Genomic DNA, 18,743 nt, shown 5'->3' on the forward strand with positions numbered 1-18,743 from the left:
ATGTCCACGCTGCAGCCCGACACTGGCAAGGCAGCAAAGGAGATTGGGGCAGACGGCTGGCAGCGGGGAGGGGGGTAATGGGCTGGCGGTGGCGGGGGGGGGGACGTAACAGGCTGGCAGCGGGGGGCGGGGCACACCTGCCAGTGACCCTCCTTGCTTGTTCATGGCAACTACAAGGCATCGCACAGGCGCACCAGGCTGGGGGGGGGGGGCGGGGGAGAAATGCCTTGGAACGCAGTAAGAGGGAGAGCGGTCCCCTGGGGCGGCTGGTCCAGTCAGTGGGCCAGGGCGACAGGTGCACAGACACCTGGTGGTGGTCAGACAGGAAAGTGGAGGTGAGAAGGCTGGGTGGAAGCAAGCATGTCCCAGCCTCAGGGAAGGGAGGGAGGCGTGAGGCGAGCAAGGATCACGGTGTGATGGTGGGGGACTGTCGGGTCCACAGGAACAGAGGCAAATGCTGCTGGGCGGTCCGATACAAGGGGCTTCGGAAGGCACCTGCTCCTCTCTGGCCTGCCAGGACCACGGGAAGGAGACACTGGCACTTGAGGCTCAAGCTGCCGCCTGCCACCTGCCACTGGCGCTCGTGGCTGTCAGCAGGAGGCATTTCTGCCAGCTGTGGTCCCCAGGAGGTTCCTGTCTGTCCATGGCTTCACCTGCTAGATCCAGTCTGAACCAGGCAAAACTGGTTGCCCTGTATTTTTGCTTTTTAAAAAATTTATTCAGTTTTTATTGAAAGTCAGATATACAGAAAGGAGGAGACAGAGAGGAAGATCCTCTGTCCAGTGATTCACTCCCCAAGTGGCTGCAGCAGCCGGAACTGAGCCAATCCGAAGCCAGGAGCCAGGAGTCTCCTCTGGGCCTCCCAGCTGGGTGCAGGGTCCCAAGGCTCTGGGCAGTCCCTGAACGCTCCTCCAGGCCACAAGCACCTGTGCCGGGCAGCTGAGGCCTGCGTCAGTTTTGAGTTACAAGAACTGGAGCTGGACAGGAAGTGGAGCAGCCAGGACATGCACTAGCACCCACATGGGATCCTGGCAGTTGCGAGGCAAGGACTTCAGATACTAGGCTACCGTGCTGGGCCCACTTTTCAGGATTTTTGAACACTACTTATTTATTTTGATGGCTGTGTGTGTGTGAGAGAGAAGTTCATTCCTAAGTGCACCTAGCCATGGAGCCAAATGCCACCTGCCCCAGCTGTCAAGATTTTGGTCCAAAATATCAACCCTGGGTACCCCCAACTCCCCACGAGAATACCCTGAAGACCTTCAGCTCCTCCTCCATAGCTGGGATTTTCTTTTTCCATTTTTTATTATATTTTTGACAATCTTTACATAGTTAATTTGGGTAAAAAGGGTCAAGGGCTACAGGAAAGTGGGTAAGACTATCATTTCCACACATTTTTTTTTCATGTATCTGGGATAAAGGGGGAGATAAAGGGAGAAGCCCCACCAGTCTCCCACCCACCCCAGGTCCCCGATGTGGGGCATGCTCCAAGGGTCTTGCTCAAGTGGTTTTGATAGTTCAACAGTTATGAATTGCTGCCAGTCTCGCCACTCCAAGCACTGTGAAATTGCTGAAGAATCCACTGGTTGACACAGTCCATCTTAGAGTCTCCATTTGCCCTGTTTTTCACTGCCAACATATAGCTGGGTAGTTGATTGATTTGTTCTGTCCTCTGTCCTTTCATGGTTAGGGTTCCGAGTCCGGCAGTTCGACTGGGGAGATCCCTAAAGAAACTTTGTCTGAGGTGTTCTCAGACTAGGTTCTTGTATGTACTTGCAAGTACCCGGCCGGGCACAGTCCATCGCCCCGATCAGCTGGTGGTTGCAATTGCTGGGTCAGTTCTGTTTCCAGCGCTGTCTTCCACTGGGACCAATGGGTGTTGCAGTCCAGCCTGGTTCTGCCTAGCACACACTTGGCCCTCACATAAACCAGTGGGAGCTGCAGCCTAGTTAGAGCGACCCACAGTAACCCCCACCAGGCCTGGCCCCTATTCTGGTTTGCCAGTATGTGCAGCAGACTAGTCCAGTCTGTCCCACATCCCACTAAGCTCTCATACATGTCAATGGGTATCAAGGCTTAGTTCCATCTAAGCAGCTCCACAATCCAGCTCGTACACATGCTGGTGGGTGCCTCTCTGTCCAGCCACCCCTGTCCCTGTCCTGGTTTTTGTGTCCTCCAGTTGGAGTGGTAATCCAAGAGGGAGGAGCCCACTATTTCCCTCCCAGGCCTCTCCCACTTCCGGATTATGCACTCTCCAGGTGGTTCTGTAGTTTAACTTGACAGAATCAGCCCCCAGTGCCAGCTTCTGCCAGCTGATGCTGCCATAGCCTGGGTTTTCGACATCTCCCACAGCTGAGCCTGGCAAACGTCTGGGCTCAGGAGATGGTAGCTGGTCCTTTTGTGCCTTGGCCCCGCAACACTGTGTGTGGCCACATAGAGGATGGGTTGCAGCCAAGCTGCCTCCTTGGCAGGTGCATTAGCACCTGCATGCTGCTTGACATGCAGGGGCTGAAGTTCTGAAGGTTCTTGCAACTCAAAATGCACACAGGGCCTCGGCTGCCTGGCACAAATAAATGGCTGCTTCCAATCGATGGAGCTAGGCTCCTTCCGGGCGTGGCCCACTGATCCCAGGCACAACATGTGGATTCTGTGCAGCTGGATATGGCCAGGGGCCGCTGGCTGGCTCTTCTGCCCTTGTGTCCCCTCACCTCAAACCTGCTGTGGGCACAGGTGGGTCAGGTCTCTGGCGGGATTCTGGCTCCGCCCAGAGCAGGAGAGGGAGTGTACAGAGACAGGCAAGAGCAGAGCTGGAGTGTGTGTGCAATGTGACAATGGGCAGGGACAGGGAGTCCCCGAAGGGGAGTGGCTGGCCCGGCCTTGTTAGCGCTGACCTTGGCACCCAGCCGCTCCTGATGGATGGAGCTCGGGCCTGGGCAGGCCCCAGGAGAGTGGTGGCCCTATCCATTACAGACCCACTGGCACCTCCCTAAGCCCTCCCCTCCCCAGATACCATGAGCATCAGCCAGGAATAAATCTCTGGGTCGCAGGAGAGAGGCAGGGCAGAGCATGACAGATGCCTCTGCTGTGGCTTTGATGACAAAGCCACTGTGTAGGAGGGACAAGGTGGAGAGAATGGCACCTGAGCAGCTGGCCATGCCTCCCAGGAATGGATGGGGGATCTGGGGGGAGCGGGAAGGGAGCTGGGGGGGGGGACAGTTTATTTTAAAGATTCACTTGTTTGTATCTGAAAGGCAGCCATCCCATCCACTGTCACAAAGGCTGGAGCCGAGCCAACTTGAAGACTAGAGCCAGGAGCTTTTTCTGGTCTCCAACACAGGTGTAATGTCCCAAGGCTTTGGGCCATCCTCAACTGCTTTCCCAGGCCATCAGCAAGAAGCTGGATCAGAAATGGAACAGCTGGGACATGAATCAGCATCCATGTGGAATGCTGGAGCTTGCAGGTGATGGATTTAGGCAGCTGAGCCATCACGCCGGCCCCTCCACTCCTTTCTCCCGTTCCATCTCTGCCAGGGTCCCTTGACACTAACCTCCCTCAAGATCCAGCTCCAGAGGAGGAAGTGGGCCTGAGAAGGAACAACTCCATGGGACTGGTCTGGGGTACCCCAAGCCCCAGCAGAGGTGCTCGACTAGCGACATAGAGGCCCTAGTGTCCGTGCTGCCTGCACCATTAAAACAGCCATCTGGGCTCTCATTACTAAAGAGGCACTGGGTGCCGCCTGCATGGGCCTGCATGGGAGGACAATGGGGTCGCGACATGGCAGCCAGGGTTGGCAGCCAGTTTCACCCCTGCACAGGACCACCTGTACCCTGGTGGAGGGAGTCCAGGAATGCAGACTGACTTCCTTAGCCAGGGCCTCGCTCTGTGCAGCCATGGAGAGGGGATGGTGGCCCTGCAAAGAGACAGGGCTCGAATCCCAGTGCCGGTGGCTGTGGGCACTGGCTTCACTTACTTCTCTGGGGCTCCAGTTCTGTATGTGGCACATGGGGCTGTTAGTCCCCACCACCCCATCGCTGACTTGTGAGCATTCAAATGAGACAAGGCATGCAAAGCACTCAGCATTGCACCTGCTGGCCGCCTGGTGAGGACTCTGCCACTGTCCGCTCCCTGGCCCACCCTGCACACATCACCCCTGTTTCATTCTCACAGTCCCAGAGGGCAAGCCCTGCTCCCGCCCTATTGTCCTCATGACAACTTCAGGGGCTGCACCTGCTGCACCAGCTGGAAAGGCCTGGCATCCTGCCCTGCTCTATGTGCACAGTGGTCTCGTCATCCCATCCCAACGCCAGCCCCATGGTTCCCAACTCTGGGTGTTCTGCTGTTTATGTCGCCTTCTGAGAGGACTTTCAAACCTGAGGTTCCAGTATGACTCCATCGGCAGGACGTGGCAGGGAGGCCCCCCATGTTTACGGCTCATGTGCCCCCTGTTCCTGCCTCCCAGACATGTTTGGTCCAGTGGGAGGGGCACACACAGTCTGTTAAATGGCACTGGAGTCTCTGGGGCCTGAAAGGGTGGTCTCTTTGCTTTCAGCAGCTCTGAGTCAAGGCCTTAAAGGGCCCAGACTTTCCTGAGCACCTGCTCAGTACTAGGCATGTCCACTGGACTCTGATGGAGCCACAGGGCCCAAGGAGTGAATTTGCAGGCGACTGTGCCTTGGAGGGAAGCTGGAGGGATGCTGCTGCAGGAGGCTCCCAGGCCGGGCCACGTGTGCCCCCTGGTGGTAGGCTATGGGCTTGCAAGTCAGGGGTCCAGCCACCAAGAGAGGAACCCACCCTGGGGCAGGGACTTGGGGCTACTTCACTGGCTTCTGGGTGGCTGGCTTGGTTCCTGGTCGTCGGCTGCAGAAGACACAAAACGACCCAGAGTGACGGATGGGCCCACTGTAAATTTGTAAAATAAATCAGTCTGGAGGGGAGATTCAAAACACCTGTCAGATGGTGGATTTTTCCTTTTTCTTCTTAACAGCCTGCACAAGCTCCCCCATCGGTCACACTTGTCAGGACGGGCCAGTGACGTATCTAGGAGAGGCGCACAGTGGTCCCCAGCTCAAGGAAAGAAGGGCGTCCGCCTGCCCGACTTCTCACGTGTTCCTCGTGTCTCTGTAGCCCGACCGCTCTGGGTGGCTAGGTCAGCGGCCGCCTGGACCAGACTGATGGGTGGATGAGGGCACATGTCACTCCTGCCTTCAGGTTCAGGTTTCGGTGTGGTCATTCGGTCAAGCGCTTATTCAGCCAGTGTTGGCTGAGGGTCTCTGCAGCAAAGGCACCGTGGTCAGTCCCTGAGATGCCAGGGTGGGCTAAACCATCCCTGGGGTGTTTCCATGTGGCCAGATGCTAGGAGACCTGTCAGGACTCAGATTCCTGCAGTGGGAGGAGCCACGCAAGAGAAGGTGACACAGGTGACACCACAAAAGCAAAGCGGAAGGGGCGGTGCTGTGCTGTGCTGGAAAAGCCGCTTCCTGTGGCAGTGGCATCCTATACAGAGAGCAGTTGGAAGCCCAGCTGCTCTGCTTCCCATCCAGCTCCCTCATGCTGGCCTGGGAAAGCAGCCCTTGGGCCCCCACATGCGTGGGAGACCCCGACAAAGCTCCAGGCTCCTGGCTCCGGCTTCCCCAGATCTGACTGCTGTGGTCATTTGGGGAATGAACAGGAAGATGGAGGAGTTCAAGCTGAGTTCCACTGGAATTCCAAAGCTTTAAAACAAACGAACAAGAAAAAGAAAAAAAAAACCCACCCTGACAGTGCAACCTCAGCTCCTCGGGACTCAGGAAGAGCAGCCTGCGTGTGTCAGAGGGACAGGCCAGTGGCACGGTCAGGGCCAGGTGACAGGTCTGACCCCAGTGCATAGCGGCCACTCGTGCTCACTCCGGCCTCCTGGCTCCTCTTCTGCGGCGGGCAGGGGAGAGGAGAACCAAGCTATCTCTCGCTGAGACACCAGGGTTATGTCGAGAGGACACCCCTGAGGTGCCCACACAAGTGCACGGGCGCTGCCCTAAGTGCACGTGCCATCTGGCAGCGAGGGCTGCCCCTCTAGCACCCTGCCCCAAGTGTGGCGTGAGACTCCGGGCGGAGGCCGGCGCCCCTGGAACGCGCGAGAAGCATGCCAGCTGCTCCCTCCAGACCATCCCCTGGACTCAACCTAATCGACAATGCTGGAACAATTAGAAGCATCACAATCAAGACACGCTGAGGGCATGTGCACATTTGCAAGTACTTATTAAAACCCATCAATAATTAAGCGCCTACTTCTTGGTTACATTTCTGGCCCCCAGACGGATCTGCTGAGCGACCTGGGGCACAGCGGCTGTGGCCTTAAATGCTGCTTCCACCTCCCTAGAGGAAAGCTGATTACAGCGGTGAGAGCTGCCAGGGGGCGGCTGGGCTCCTTCCAGCTGCTGACCCCAGGGGCAGAATCCACAGGTGTGCGCTCACTGCCTCACCCGGCCTGTGAGAGGCACGGAGACCGGCGGCCTGGGGGAGGCAGGATGGACCGTGCGTGCTCCTGTGTGCACAGCACACCTGCCTGCTTTAGCTCAGTCAGTCCACAGCAGCTCTGGCGGCTGGAAGCATCTGCTGGTCCCGGGTTAGGGCGGTGGGATGGGGGGGCCAGGGAGAGGAGTCAGGACCACCATCCTGGATGGGTCTGTGTGGTTCCAAGACACAGAAATGAGAGAAGCCAGGGGAGGCGGGGTGGATGAAGAGGCAGAGCCCGGCCCTGCGGGGGGCTGACGGAGAAGAGGGGTACATCCCACTTGCTCAAGTAGTCGGACCCATTTTCCTGTAGCCCTTGAACCTTTTTACCCTAATAAACTATGTAAATACTGTCAAAAATATAATAAAAAATGGGGGGGGAGACTACTTATTTGACAGTGTTCTGATAGAGAGGGAGACACAGATCTTCCATCCACTGCCCAGTTTGCCACCATGGCCAATGCCCGGCCAGGCCGAAGCCAGTCAGTTCAGAGGCCCAAGAACTTGAGCCATCCTCTGCTGCTTTTCCCATGTCATTAGCAGGGAACTGTATCAAAAGTGGAGACGCTAGGGCACGGATGGACCAGCGCCTGTGTGGGAAGCACTTTAACCTGCCATGCCATGATGCCAGCTCCAGAAACTGATTTATTTAAATCACTATATGAGTGACACAGGCATTTTTGTGCGTTGACTTGGCCGCAGCCCTCCTCTGCCCTACCGGTTGGAGTCAGCTGACCCCTGGTCCGCTTTCTGGGGGACGGTTCAGATCTCCTTTCAGCCACAAAAGCTCCCTGAATGCCAGGTGCCTCCCCCAACCGGTGGTGAACACTGGTGCCCAACAGCCCAAGGGAGCAGGAAGTGATGCAGTCACCCCGAGTTTAGGTGTGGGTCCCACCTGGTAGGTGAAAGTCGAATGGGCAGGAGGAGCAGCTTGTTACGGGGACACAGGGCCGCCCCGTGCTGGCCGCACCCCCACCTTAGAGGGGTCTCCGTGTGCATGTCCCTGCCTGTCGGAGGTGACGTGTTTGCTCCCTGGCTTACTGGCCTGCTCAAGGTGGCAGCTGTAACTGAGTGGGGTTGTAGACTAGCTTTTTAAGAAACAGGCACAGGGAGGGCTTGGAGGAGCGATCATTAGAGGGCAGGCTTCGGCCCCATAGCTTTATGATAACAGTCCCGTCAGTGGAGGGCGGTGATCTGGTCACTGGGTCTCTGCATCCGGTGGGGGTGGCGGGGGGTGCCGCAGGGCGGGGGAGCTTGCCCCGGGCAGGTCGCGTCTCTCAGCAAAAGCTTCTTCAGCAGCCACTTAACCTCCATTTATGGAGAAATAAAGCGAAATTGATGCTGATTTGGGCCTGCTTGGGGGATATCTGCGTTCCATAAAGCGCTTTTTGCCTGCAATTTGCCGAGCCGCCCTGTCACATCAGAGCGGGCGGCCGCAGATGAAGATAGAGCTTTATGGCCACAATATTTGCTGCTAACAGCAACCTAATGCAGCATTTTCATTTTGGGGCAATTAATGTTAATGTCTGCCGCGAAAATTGTCATTAAATACCATTTTAAAATCCATTCAATTTGCATATGCAAAGCCCACTTGCCATCACTGTGGATACAGCCAGCACTCCATCACGGCCTTTCCCCGGGCCCCCAGTGGTCGCGGCCGGCTCCAGCGGCTGCGGATTTCCTATTGAAAGCCAGCGACTAATGGATGCCTGGCCGACGAGGGCCTGTGGTGCCATGGAGGGTCGCAGCCCCAAAGCTGGTCTTCTGCGTCCCCATGTGGGCACGACGGAGCTCGGGACGGGAAGCCTCCGCACAAGTCCGCGCTGTGACTTAGGGAAGCTGTCTTTGCCTCTCCGTCCAGTTCTCCCTGTGTGAGAGGCTCCCGCTGGGTGACTGCTCCTCTCCCAGGGGCGCCCACATGCTGTGCTTTGAAATACATGCGTCCTGCGTGGAGGACTCAGCCCCAACTCAACGCTGAAGCAGTCATGTGAGGTTAGGGCGCTCAGCAGCCCTCCCTTGGCCTTCGCCGGACCGGGACTGGCTCATGGCCTGCACAGCGTTCTCATGACAACCGAGTGAAGTCGGGGAGCAGCTGTGCAGCCTGGCCGGGGCTTACAGAACACTGGGGCGCTGGTGTAGTCCTGGGGAGGGGAAGTGACCTGGACATGTGAGGACAGACTGACTTCTGGCCCCACCTCCCTCTGAGGCTAGGCTGTCTTTGAGAGTCCCCTGTGGGTGGAGACACCCTAGGCCTCCCCTCCCTGGGGGTGCAGCAAGGAGGCGGTGTGGGAGGGCAGAGGATGCTGCTCCCCGTATCCAGCTCCTCATAGCTGCTCCCCCGGGGCCAAGTCCCAGGTCTGGTCTTCACTCCAGCTTCCGGCTATTCCTCGGCCCTGGGAGGCAGCGGGTGATGGCTCAAGGGGTTGGCTCTCTGCTGCCCACACGGGAGAACTGGATTGAATTCCTGGCTCCTGGCGTGGGTCTAGCCGCAGCTGCCGCGGGACCCAGCAGACGAGAGATCTGTGTGTCTCTCTGCTCTTCCAGAGTGCGAGCGAGCAGTGAGGGAGGGTACACGTGTTGGGGGCTGCAGCTCTGGAGCCAGATCAGGCAGCGTGGCGAGGGGACACCTTGCAGGGCAAGGTGGGGGTGACTTCAGAGGTGGGGAAAGGATGAGGAGCCCGCCGGAAGTGTCGTCCCCTGCATCCAGAGGCACGCTCCGGAGTCTGAGGTCTGGTGAACAGGAGTGCGTCATTAGTGGACAAGGCGGTGCCTGGTCTCTAAGGCTACGCATGGCGGGGAGGTCCAGCAGCAGACTGAGAATGAAGGCAGAGAACAGTCTACAAAGGCAGGGTGGCACCTGAAACTGTTGGCAGGTCCCCAGTGAGTGAGACACGCGACTACCACATGGTCCTGCATGCCGTGCAGTCTCAAAGCAAGCATCATGACCTTACCGAATCCCACACTCAGAACAAGTCAGGCAGTGGAGTGTGTCACATTAGGGAAACTGACAGCATGGAGGGGATGGCAGAATGCAAGGGAGAGCCCAGGCCAGCAGGGGTACCTGCAGCACCAAGGTGGGCAGGAGGGCTGAGCCCCGGGCTGCAGAGTTCACAGGCCACCGGCCGGGGCTCGGGCCACCTGTATGACAAAGGTTGGTTCTGTGTTGCAATGCAGGGTGGGTTAAGAAGCCCTGGGACCGGGGCACTGGCCAGTTCACAGGAAACAAAAGCAGGACCTCGGCTTCCTCACTGCCATCAGCACCTGCGCGTTATGAGGAGGGATTTCACCCCTGTCTCTGGCCAATCAGATGGCATCAGGTTCCCCTGGCCTCTGGAATTGGCACAGAGGCCGACATGCAACCCACGCCTGGCCAATCAGGGTCTTTCATAAAGCCGAGCAGGTGACCGCAGCTGGGCACTCACTGGGCATTTGCTGTCCTTTGAGTCCTGAGACAGAGGACATAGAAGGTAACTACTTCTACCATATTTCCAGGCAAAGAAGAAACTTGTCAGAGAATGGAGCCCAAAGCACAGGTGCAGCAAAGACTTGGAGTGTAGATCAGCGCCTGGATCCAGCCGTGCCTGAAGCTCTTCCCTGGGGTTTTTAAATCACGCATGTCAGTGAGTTCCCCTTTAGGAACAGAGGGGTGGTTGGGGCTGGCTTTTGATCAACTGCACTCCTCTTTGGAAGGTCAGTCCCACCCGGGTGGGGTGGGACACGGGTGCCCAGTGTGCCCCAGAATGGCCTGGCTTGGCTCACACACCTGCTGTTATCTGCAAGAGAAGAGCATTGTACATGGAGCAGGCCACATCCCAAAGTGCACGGGTCGTCTAATTCAACCTGTGCGATAGGGAGATGACAGCGGTGTGATGTGGCGGGAGCCCGAGGCAGGGCCAATTCTAGAGGAGGGAGAGCAGTTGGTTACCAGGTTTGAGCAAACCACCTGGCAGGAGGGGCCGGGCATGGATGGGAGGGCGCACAGAACCTGGCAGGAGGGGCCGGGCGTGGATGGGAGGGCACACAGAACCTGGCAGGAGGGGCCGGGCTGGATGGAGGGCGCACAGAACCTGGCAGAGGGCGGGCTGGATGGGAGGGCGCACAGAACCTGGCAGGAGGGGCCGGGCGTGGATGGGAGGGCGCACAGAACCTGGCAGGAGGGGCCGGGGCATGGATGGGAGGGCGCACAGAACCTGGCAGGAGGGGCCGGGCGTGGATGGGAGGGCGCACAGAACCTGGCAGGAGGGGCCGGGCGTGGATGGGAGGGCGCACAGAACCTGGCAGGAGGGGCCGGGCGTGGATGGGAGGGCGCACAGAACCTGGCAGGAGGGGCCGGGGCATGGATGGGAGGGCGCACAGACCCTGGCAGGAGGGGCCGGGCGTGGATGGGAGGGCGCACAGAACCTGGCAGGAGGGGCCGGGCGTGGATGGGAGGGCGCACAGCTCTGCAAGTCGTTCCTTTTCTGTGTAGAACGCGGATCCTCATCAGCACTGACCAACGACCCATGCCTGTCCTGGCCTTCTTATGATAAAACATGGAGACTGGCGGGGCAACCCAAACCAGCCCACCTGCTGGGGGCGGGGAGGGGGACAGCACAGACACATCCCACCTGCTGGGGGCAGGGGAGGGGGACAGCACAGACCCAGCCCAGCACAGACCCAGCCCAGCACAGACCCATCCCACCTGCAAGGGGCAGAGGAAGGGGGAACAGCACAGACCCAGCCCAGCACAGGCACATCCCACCTGCTGGGGGCAGGGGAAAGGGGAACAGCACGGACCCAGCCCAGCACCCACCCATCCCACCTGAAGGGGGCGGGGAAGGGGGAACAGCACAGACCCATCCCACCTGCTGGGGGCAGAGGGGGGGGGAACAGCACAGACCCAGCCCACTTGTCCTGAAGTGGGGTAGGGCAGCAAGAGCCATGACTGCTGGAACACAGGAGCTCTCAGGGCCAAGTAGACAAAGGTACATCCAAAAGTTCATGGAGACAAGGAATCGGAAGATACACTGAGGACCTGGCATGGTGGCATAGCCACCTGTGATACCAGCACTGGTATCAAGTCCTGGTGGCTCTACTTCCAATCCAGCTCCCTGCTGACGCACCTGGGAGAGCAAAGGAAGATGGCTCAAGTGCTTGGTCCCCTGCCACCATATGGGAGGCCAAGAGGAAGCCTCTGGCTCCTGGCTTCAGCCAGATCTGGCCCTCGCTGTTGTGGCCATTTGAGCAGTGAACCAGAGGATGAAAGATCTCATTGTCTTTCTCTCTCTGTAACTCTGCCTTTCAAGTAAAAATGTATATATATTTAAAAGATATGTTTTTGTAACATGCCTTCCTTGAACTTTTTAAAGACTCCCTTGTCTATACTCACTTCAATATTTTTTTATCAAAAGAAACATCTCTTTCTTTTAAAAAGAAGTACTTATGTATTCATTTGAAAGAGAAAAGAGAGAGAGAGAGACCCCTCTCCACCTGCTTTCATCGCTTCCCAAATGTTTGTGACAACCTGGGCTGGACGACGCGGCACTGAGAAGACAGTTTCCCACGTGGGTGGCAGGGATCCAGGGACGGGGGCCTTCTCTGCTGCCTCCCAGGAGGCACTGGCAGGCAGCTGGAGCAGAAGCGGAGGAGTGGGGACTGGAACCAGGAACTTGGACACCCCAAGGGGCAGGGTAGGCGGCGCACGAGTCCCGTCATGTCTCTGTCCGTGAGCTGTAGGAACCAATTCCTGGCCCTGTCCCAACTGTCCCTTGACCTCTGCACTTCCTCAGGCCGGAGGGCCACACGTGGTTCTGTTTGTAGGGTTTTGCACACTTTATTGTGTATAACTCAGACTTGCTAACACTATCCTCTTGGTCAGCAGTCTGCGTGACATCAGCTTGACGGTTTCCGGTCACTTGCTCTGTCTCCAGTCCTATACTACAATTTTCACAGACATCTCTCAGTAACGCTGTGCACCAGGAGCTCTCCCCTCTGTGCCAACTGGGACCTGGTGCAGGTTGGAGTCTAGCTGCACGGTCGCCTTACCTGGGTCAGTATACCTGCCCAGGACAGAGATAAATCTTGGTGAAATGACAGGAAGTGGTGGCCAGTGCCCAGTTCATGCGCCCGACCGCCCAGCCCGTGCACCCGACCGCCCAGCCCGTGCGGGCTGCCAGCCGCCTTACCGGGCCCGGATCCCGAATGTCATGTCTGGAGGCAGGGAGGGCGGCTCCTTTTTCACACGCCGGTCATCCTGGTCGCCAATGCGGATGTCATTGAGCTGGCGGTAGAGGAAGTTTTCGCGGGCAGTCACCAGGCCGGCCTTGACCGCTCCACGGTTCATGGCCACGTAGTTGCGGGTTAGCTCATGGGGGCAGGTGGGCTGCTGCTTAAACACATTCCAGTGGCTGATGGCTGATGGCAGGGAAGACAAAAACCCAGTACATGGGCAAACTGGGAAAAAAAGCCTTGTCCTGCCCTCCATGGTGTAACCAAGAGGAGATGGGGCTCCCCAGACTGGCAACCAGCAGTTGGGGAGATGGCCCTCCTTGCCCAACCCTGCTAAGTTCGGTGCCCAAAAGACCCTGGGGTTTCTAGAGAGTCGAGGGCCCACCTGGGCATCTTCCATGGGGCATGGATCTCCTCTGGGCAAGCAGGGGCTGGGCCCTGAGTCCTTTTGGCTCCTGGGTGATCTTATGATGTCAGGACACCCAGCCCCAGGCCCTGTGGGGTCCCCACTTACCGAGCCCCAACTGGTGGTTTCTACCCGGGATCTTTCTCTCCACCCATCCCTCACAGTCCCCCCCAGACCCGGGCACTCACCCTCCTGGACCCCGCCATCCAGCCCCCGGATGTAGAGGCCATAGTTGAAGTTGACACCAGGCAGACTGCAGCTTCTCTCCCGGCTCTTGCCCAGCTCAGCCTGGGGGGCAGGGAGAGGGGAGAAAGGCAGAGCTGAGTCTTGGGGTCTCGGGCCCACCCGCTCTAATCCTGCAGGGAGGCACCCCTGCCCAATGTGCCCTGTGTGAGGGAAGGGGGTGGGCGGATGGCTGAGTCAAGAGACCTGCCTGGTTCAAAATGGAAACCAGGAATTGGTTCTGAAGGCGTATCCGGAGGCCATCATGGGGAAGGAGGCGTCTGTCCCATGATGCCTCCTTCCTGCCAGAGACAGGTCAGCAGCACCCAGGGGGCCACAGACTCCTCCCCTCAGGGCGGAGGCCTCAGCTGGGCAGCTGCTCCCACCTGCTGGGCGTGTGGCGGGCACCTCACTGCTGCCCCAGGAGAGGTCTGTGTGGACAGTCTTGTTTCAGGATCTGCCGTACCAAGCCCCGTTCTGCAGACGTGGAGACTGAGAGCTGGGGTGGCCAACATGCTGCGGCGCCCAGGAAACGGAGCAGGAAGTATGTGTGGCCCGTGGACAGGAGCTCTTGAACCTCCTGCCCAGAGCCTTGCTTCAGAAACTCCCCAGAGATGGTGCTGTGGAGGACGGCCCACATGGCCGCATCTGCGTGGGAGACGCAGCACCAGCACGGCTCCTGGCTTCAGTCTGGCCGGCCCAGATCACTGTGGCCGTTTGGGAAGTCAACCAGAGGTAGATTTCTCTCTCTCTAACTATGTCTGTCCACCATATACAACATCAATTAAAAAAAAAAAGATTTATCTATTTTTATTTGAAAGATTTACAGAAAGAAGGAGAGCATCCAGGACCAGAACTGGTGTCCATATGGGCTATTGACGCTGCAGGAGGAGAGTTAACCTGTTGAACCACTGTGCCAGCCTCTCACCATTTTTGTTTTCCTTAAGGAAGGCAACTCCCCCAGGTGGGCACCCCGCCTGCCCAGAGCCTGTCCCTGTTGGTCCCTGGCATTTGCCAGGTCCTGACTGCTCCAGACACACGTCTACTTCCTCCTGCAGCTTCCCACATGTAGGCCACCCACCGCCCAGGAGTGGGGGCCAGTTCCTAGCCCCACTTTCCAGGTGGAGAAGCTGAGGCATGGTGAGCCGAAGCAGGCTGCCCGACACTGTGCCGCAGGCTGGGCCCCCGGGCCTGTGCTCCAGGCCTGCCCCTCCCCTCGATGCCAAGCCCCGTATGTGTTTGCCCACGTTGTCTGGGCTGGCCCTTGTCCCTCTTAGCTAAGCTGCTGCCTGCAACACCTGCCCCCCCGCGTCAGCACTGGTTCAAGTCCCAGCTGTCCCTCTTCCGATCCAGCCCCCTGTTAACGCATCTGGGAAAGCAGTGGAGGACGGCCCGAGTGCTGGGGCCCCTGCCGCCCACGAGGGAGACTTCAGGCTCTTGATTTGGGCCTGGTCCAGCCCTGACTGGTGTGGCCATTTGGGAAGTGAACTAGCAGATGGAAGATCTCCCCTCCCCCCTGATTTTCCATTCAAAATAGTCCCCCTTTTTTTTAATGTTCTAAAATTACCCATGGAAATGGTTGTACAACTGAACACGTTCAGAGCCACTGAGTTGTACAGGCAGATGGGTGAATCACGTGGTGTTTGGATTAAATCTTGAAGCCTTGAAAATTACCAAGCAGCATCATTAAGCCATGACAGCTTCACACTCGTCTTGCTGTTCATCTTATCACAGGAAACTGCACAGTCTGTGGGGGTGTGGAATCCAGGTCTTATTTTTAGGTTGTATGATTAATTTTGGGGTCCAGTGGTGTGGCCTAGTAGCTAAAGTCCTTGCTTTGCATGTGCCAAGATCCCATATGGGCACTGGTTCATGTCCTGGCAACCCCACTTCCCATCCAGCTCCCTGCTTGTGGCCTGGGAAAGCAGTGGGGCACGTCCCAAAACCTTGGAGCCCTGCACCTGAGTGGGAGACCTGGAGGGAGCTCCTGGCTCCTGGCTTCGGATCAGCTCAGCTCCAGCATCTACAGCCATTTGGGGAGTGAATCAACGGACGGAAGATCTTCCTCTCTGTATGTCTGCCTTCCCAATAGAAATAAATAAATCTTTTTAAAAAGATTAATTTTTAAAACAGATTCTTTTAAAGTGGGTTTAGGTTCCCAGTAAAACCAAGGCTGGGTACCCCACCTCTGCTGCCCACTCCAGGGCCCACTGCAGGGGCAGTGCCAGTCCGCAGGGGGTGAAGGAATGAAGGGATTGATGAATGAGGTGCTACGTCTGTCACAGAGGCTGCTGAGGCCATTGCCACAGACAGCAGCTCAAACATTCATCTCCCAGGATCTGGAGGCTGGGAAATCAGACACTGAGGCAGACCCGGGATGCAGGTGGCCTCACCCCAGGACAGTGCCCTGGCTCTCCAAAGCCTCTCTTCGTCCTAAAGGTCAAGGTCTCCCCATCACGACTGCAGCTATAGCTTCCCAAAGGTCCCGCCCCCTGATCCTGTTGGGGTTGGGATTTCAACAGATGGCTTTTGTTTTATTTTGAAGCTTCATTCATTTGAAAGGCAGCAATACAGGGAGGGAGTCCGGGCAGGGAATGAGGCTCTTCCCTCTGCTGGTTCACACCCCAGATGGCCACAACAGCCAGGGCTGGCCAGGCTGAAGCTGGGAGCCTGAAACTCCATCTGGGTCTCCAAGGTGGGTGGCAGGGGCCCCAGACCTCGGGCCACCCCCTACTGCCTTCCCAGGTGCACTGGCAGGGAGCTGGATGGGACATGAATGGACGCTGCCCTCTGTGCCCAGCATCGAGGGCACTGGCTTAACTCACTGCACCACGACACTGGCCTCTCAACACGTGCCTTCTGGGGGACACGTGGCCACTGAAGCTCCCTCGCTTTCTTTCTTACTGAGTATCCCTCCTGCTTGCCATCCGAATCCCAGGCCTGGGGCCACGGCAAGATGCCTGGCTCCCATTCCCCCGACACCCCTCACTCAGGGCTGCACACAGTGCTCTGGCCTCTGATTTGTTTCTACGAATGATCTAGCCTCGCTGGGGACGGCCGGGCACGCCTTGTCCAGGGCAGGTGCAGGTGGGCAGCGCCCCAGGAGCTGGCTGTCACCCTCAGGCTGTGGGCATTGGCTGAGCAGGATGGCACCTCCATCTCTCTCTGTGTGTCAATAGCTGCCAGGGCTTGCCAGCAGACAAGCTTGTGGGAGTTCTGCTCACACTGGGTGTTTCACAAACGTTGACTTCAGGCCTGCTCTGCACCGAGCCCTTCCCGGCTGGGATCTCTAAGGTGGCAGAGGCAGACATAGCCCCTTTCATAGCACAAAGAATAGGGAACAAATGACAGACCAGGGAGCCAGGGCGTGATGAGGGGAGTCCAGGGCTCTAAAACATCAGTGACTCCAGAGTGAGAGAAGATGCTGCTCAGATGTTCCCACAAAGCACTCCTGTGTATCCTACATAAAGAGCTGCTACGAACAGGTAAGAAAACTTCACCTGCTGTGTCGCAGAAGGCAGAGGTGTGGCCATTCACAAGTGGCCAAGTTGGGGAGCAGGGCCCTCCTCTGAGAGTGGGAGGGGTCCCCGCACGGCCCTGCTGTGCCTTCCACAGCAGGAGTTCGCAGCACTGAGCACCACGCAGGAAGCAGAGCCCAGGCCCCTCTCACACTACACTGGCCAGCAGCACCGGCTCTTGGACTCCCAGGCTCTGGACCTGTGAGAAGCACGCTTCGCCCCTTGGCAGACTACTCAGTCCCAGGTGTGACCTGGCAGTGGCAACGTGACCGCACGCTGACATGAACCGACGTGGCTTGGCTATGGCGACTCTGGGCTTCGGTCAGACTCCTGGTCTCCAGGCAGTTCCCTGCCATGTCAGGATGCGAGACAGACACTTGGAGAGGCTGAGTCATGCCAAGGTCCTGGGGCAGATCAGATGGCATGTCCCTTGGAGACCCAGAGCCCCTTCCCAGCACAAGCGTCCCTGTAGGAGATAACCCCCACCGCCTGAGGCCCTCCCCAGGGCACGTGTGACGCTGATCTTGCCACAGCAGCCCTTAACTGTGTGCTGAGCACCCAGAACTTTCTAGGCTTCTCCTTGCAAGCTGCCAACCACTCTGGCAGGTGAGTCACCCATTTCACAGACTTGAAAATGGAAGTTGGCACAGGTCTGCACTTGCTCCCACCCATCCAGGAGGGAAGCAGAAGAGCCTGGGGGGTTGTGTCCAGCCCCCAGAGATCCCCACTCTGCACCTCGCCTCCCATGTCCACGCAGTCCCCGTGGCACAGGTGGGAATTTGAGGCTCAGAAAGGGAAGGCATCAAGTCCTCTTCAGCCCTCCAAGTCCTTGTGATTCCCACTTCATGACCGAAGCTTTGAGACGCCATGTGCAAAATCCCCAAGGTCTTTCAAGAGGCACGCCTTGGCATGGCACATCAGGCAACTGGGAAACCCCAGAGGAAACTCAAATCCAGCCCTGCAGCCAGAACGCTGGGGCTGAGGTGGGCACAGACAGCAATGCCCCCAAGTACACACGCTTGTCTCTGACTGCCCCGCCTTCCCCTGCCGCCTCCAAATTGCCTTTCCCCGAAGTTCCCGTCATCAAGTGGCTTGGCTGGAACAGAGCTCAGGGTGACAGCTGTCCCCATGAGCAGACAGCTTCATTAAACCTCATTAAGATGTCATCCCTCTCTGCCTGATTTCCCAGCCCTCAACTCTAATTACAACCATCTCTCGCCCTGTCCCAGGGGGTCTTGGATCCTCCGGGCTCTCCCGCAGCGGAGCGGCTCCTTCCATGCCCCACCAGGAAGAGTCTCGCCCTAAACACCAGCTCCCCATAGAGAAGTCCACCAGCAGTGCGGGGACCACGACGAGGGCTTCGGGGTGGAGGCTGGACAGGCCCCTGCAGTGCAGCCTGCAGGCTGGGCCATCTGTGCCCAGGGTCAAGAGTCTCTGGTCTTACAACCTCCACAATGCCCATTTCCGTGGTACCCCTTCACAACAGCCACTGGGCTTACAGTGCAGTCTGGTCACTCCCTAATCCTTCTACACACTTTTTTTTTTTTAAGTGGCCCCCTTTTCCACTAAAGGAAACAAACAAAACAAACAAACAAAAAACAGGTACATGGATGGCCTGCCCCAGCTCACTCCGGACAGCCCTGGTGGTGCTCCCCTGCAAGGCCAGCTTTCTGCCTGGGAGTTCAAGGTCCAGGTCCTAGGCCTTCTGGAGGCATTCACTCCCTGGCCTGCCAGCTCCTCTCCACCTCCTGGCAAGCGTCCATTCCCTGCTTATTAACCCTCGAGCCCTGCCCCTAAACGAGATGAATGTTTAAAGTTTCGTGGCCAGAAAGCCTCCGCCCACATTCCCCACATTCGATTAAAGCAGTTACGGGAAATCCCACAGTTATTGCCTGGTAGT

The 18,743-nt window shown here is 57.8% G+C and overlaps 1 protein-coding gene across 1 annotated transcript in view; it reads right to left on the bottom strand.

Moving 5' to 3' along the window:
• The window catches only part of CFAP77 (cilia and flagella associated protein 77), a 125,820-nt gene that overhangs the window by 33,800 nt on the left and 73,277 nt on the right, over positions 1–18,743 (bottom strand). The window contains exons 2-3 of the mRNA XM_040963772.1: positions 13,292–13,391; positions 12,655–12,883 (exon numbers count right to left, since the gene is read on the bottom strand). Coding sequence (XP_040819706.1) covers positions 12,655–12,883; positions 13,292–13,391 — 329 coding nt within the window. The remainder of the gene's footprint in view (positions 1–12,654; positions 12,884–13,291; positions 13,392–18,743) is intronic.

This window comes from Ochotona curzoniae, unplaced genomic scaffold (genome assembly GCF_017591425.1).
Source record: "Ochotona curzoniae isolate NIBS_2020 unplaced genomic scaffold, NIBS_Ocur_1.0 scaffold_3208, whole genome shotgun sequence".
Lineage (NCBI taxonomy): Eukaryota > Metazoa > Chordata > Mammalia > Lagomorpha > Ochotonidae > Ochotona > Ochotona curzoniae.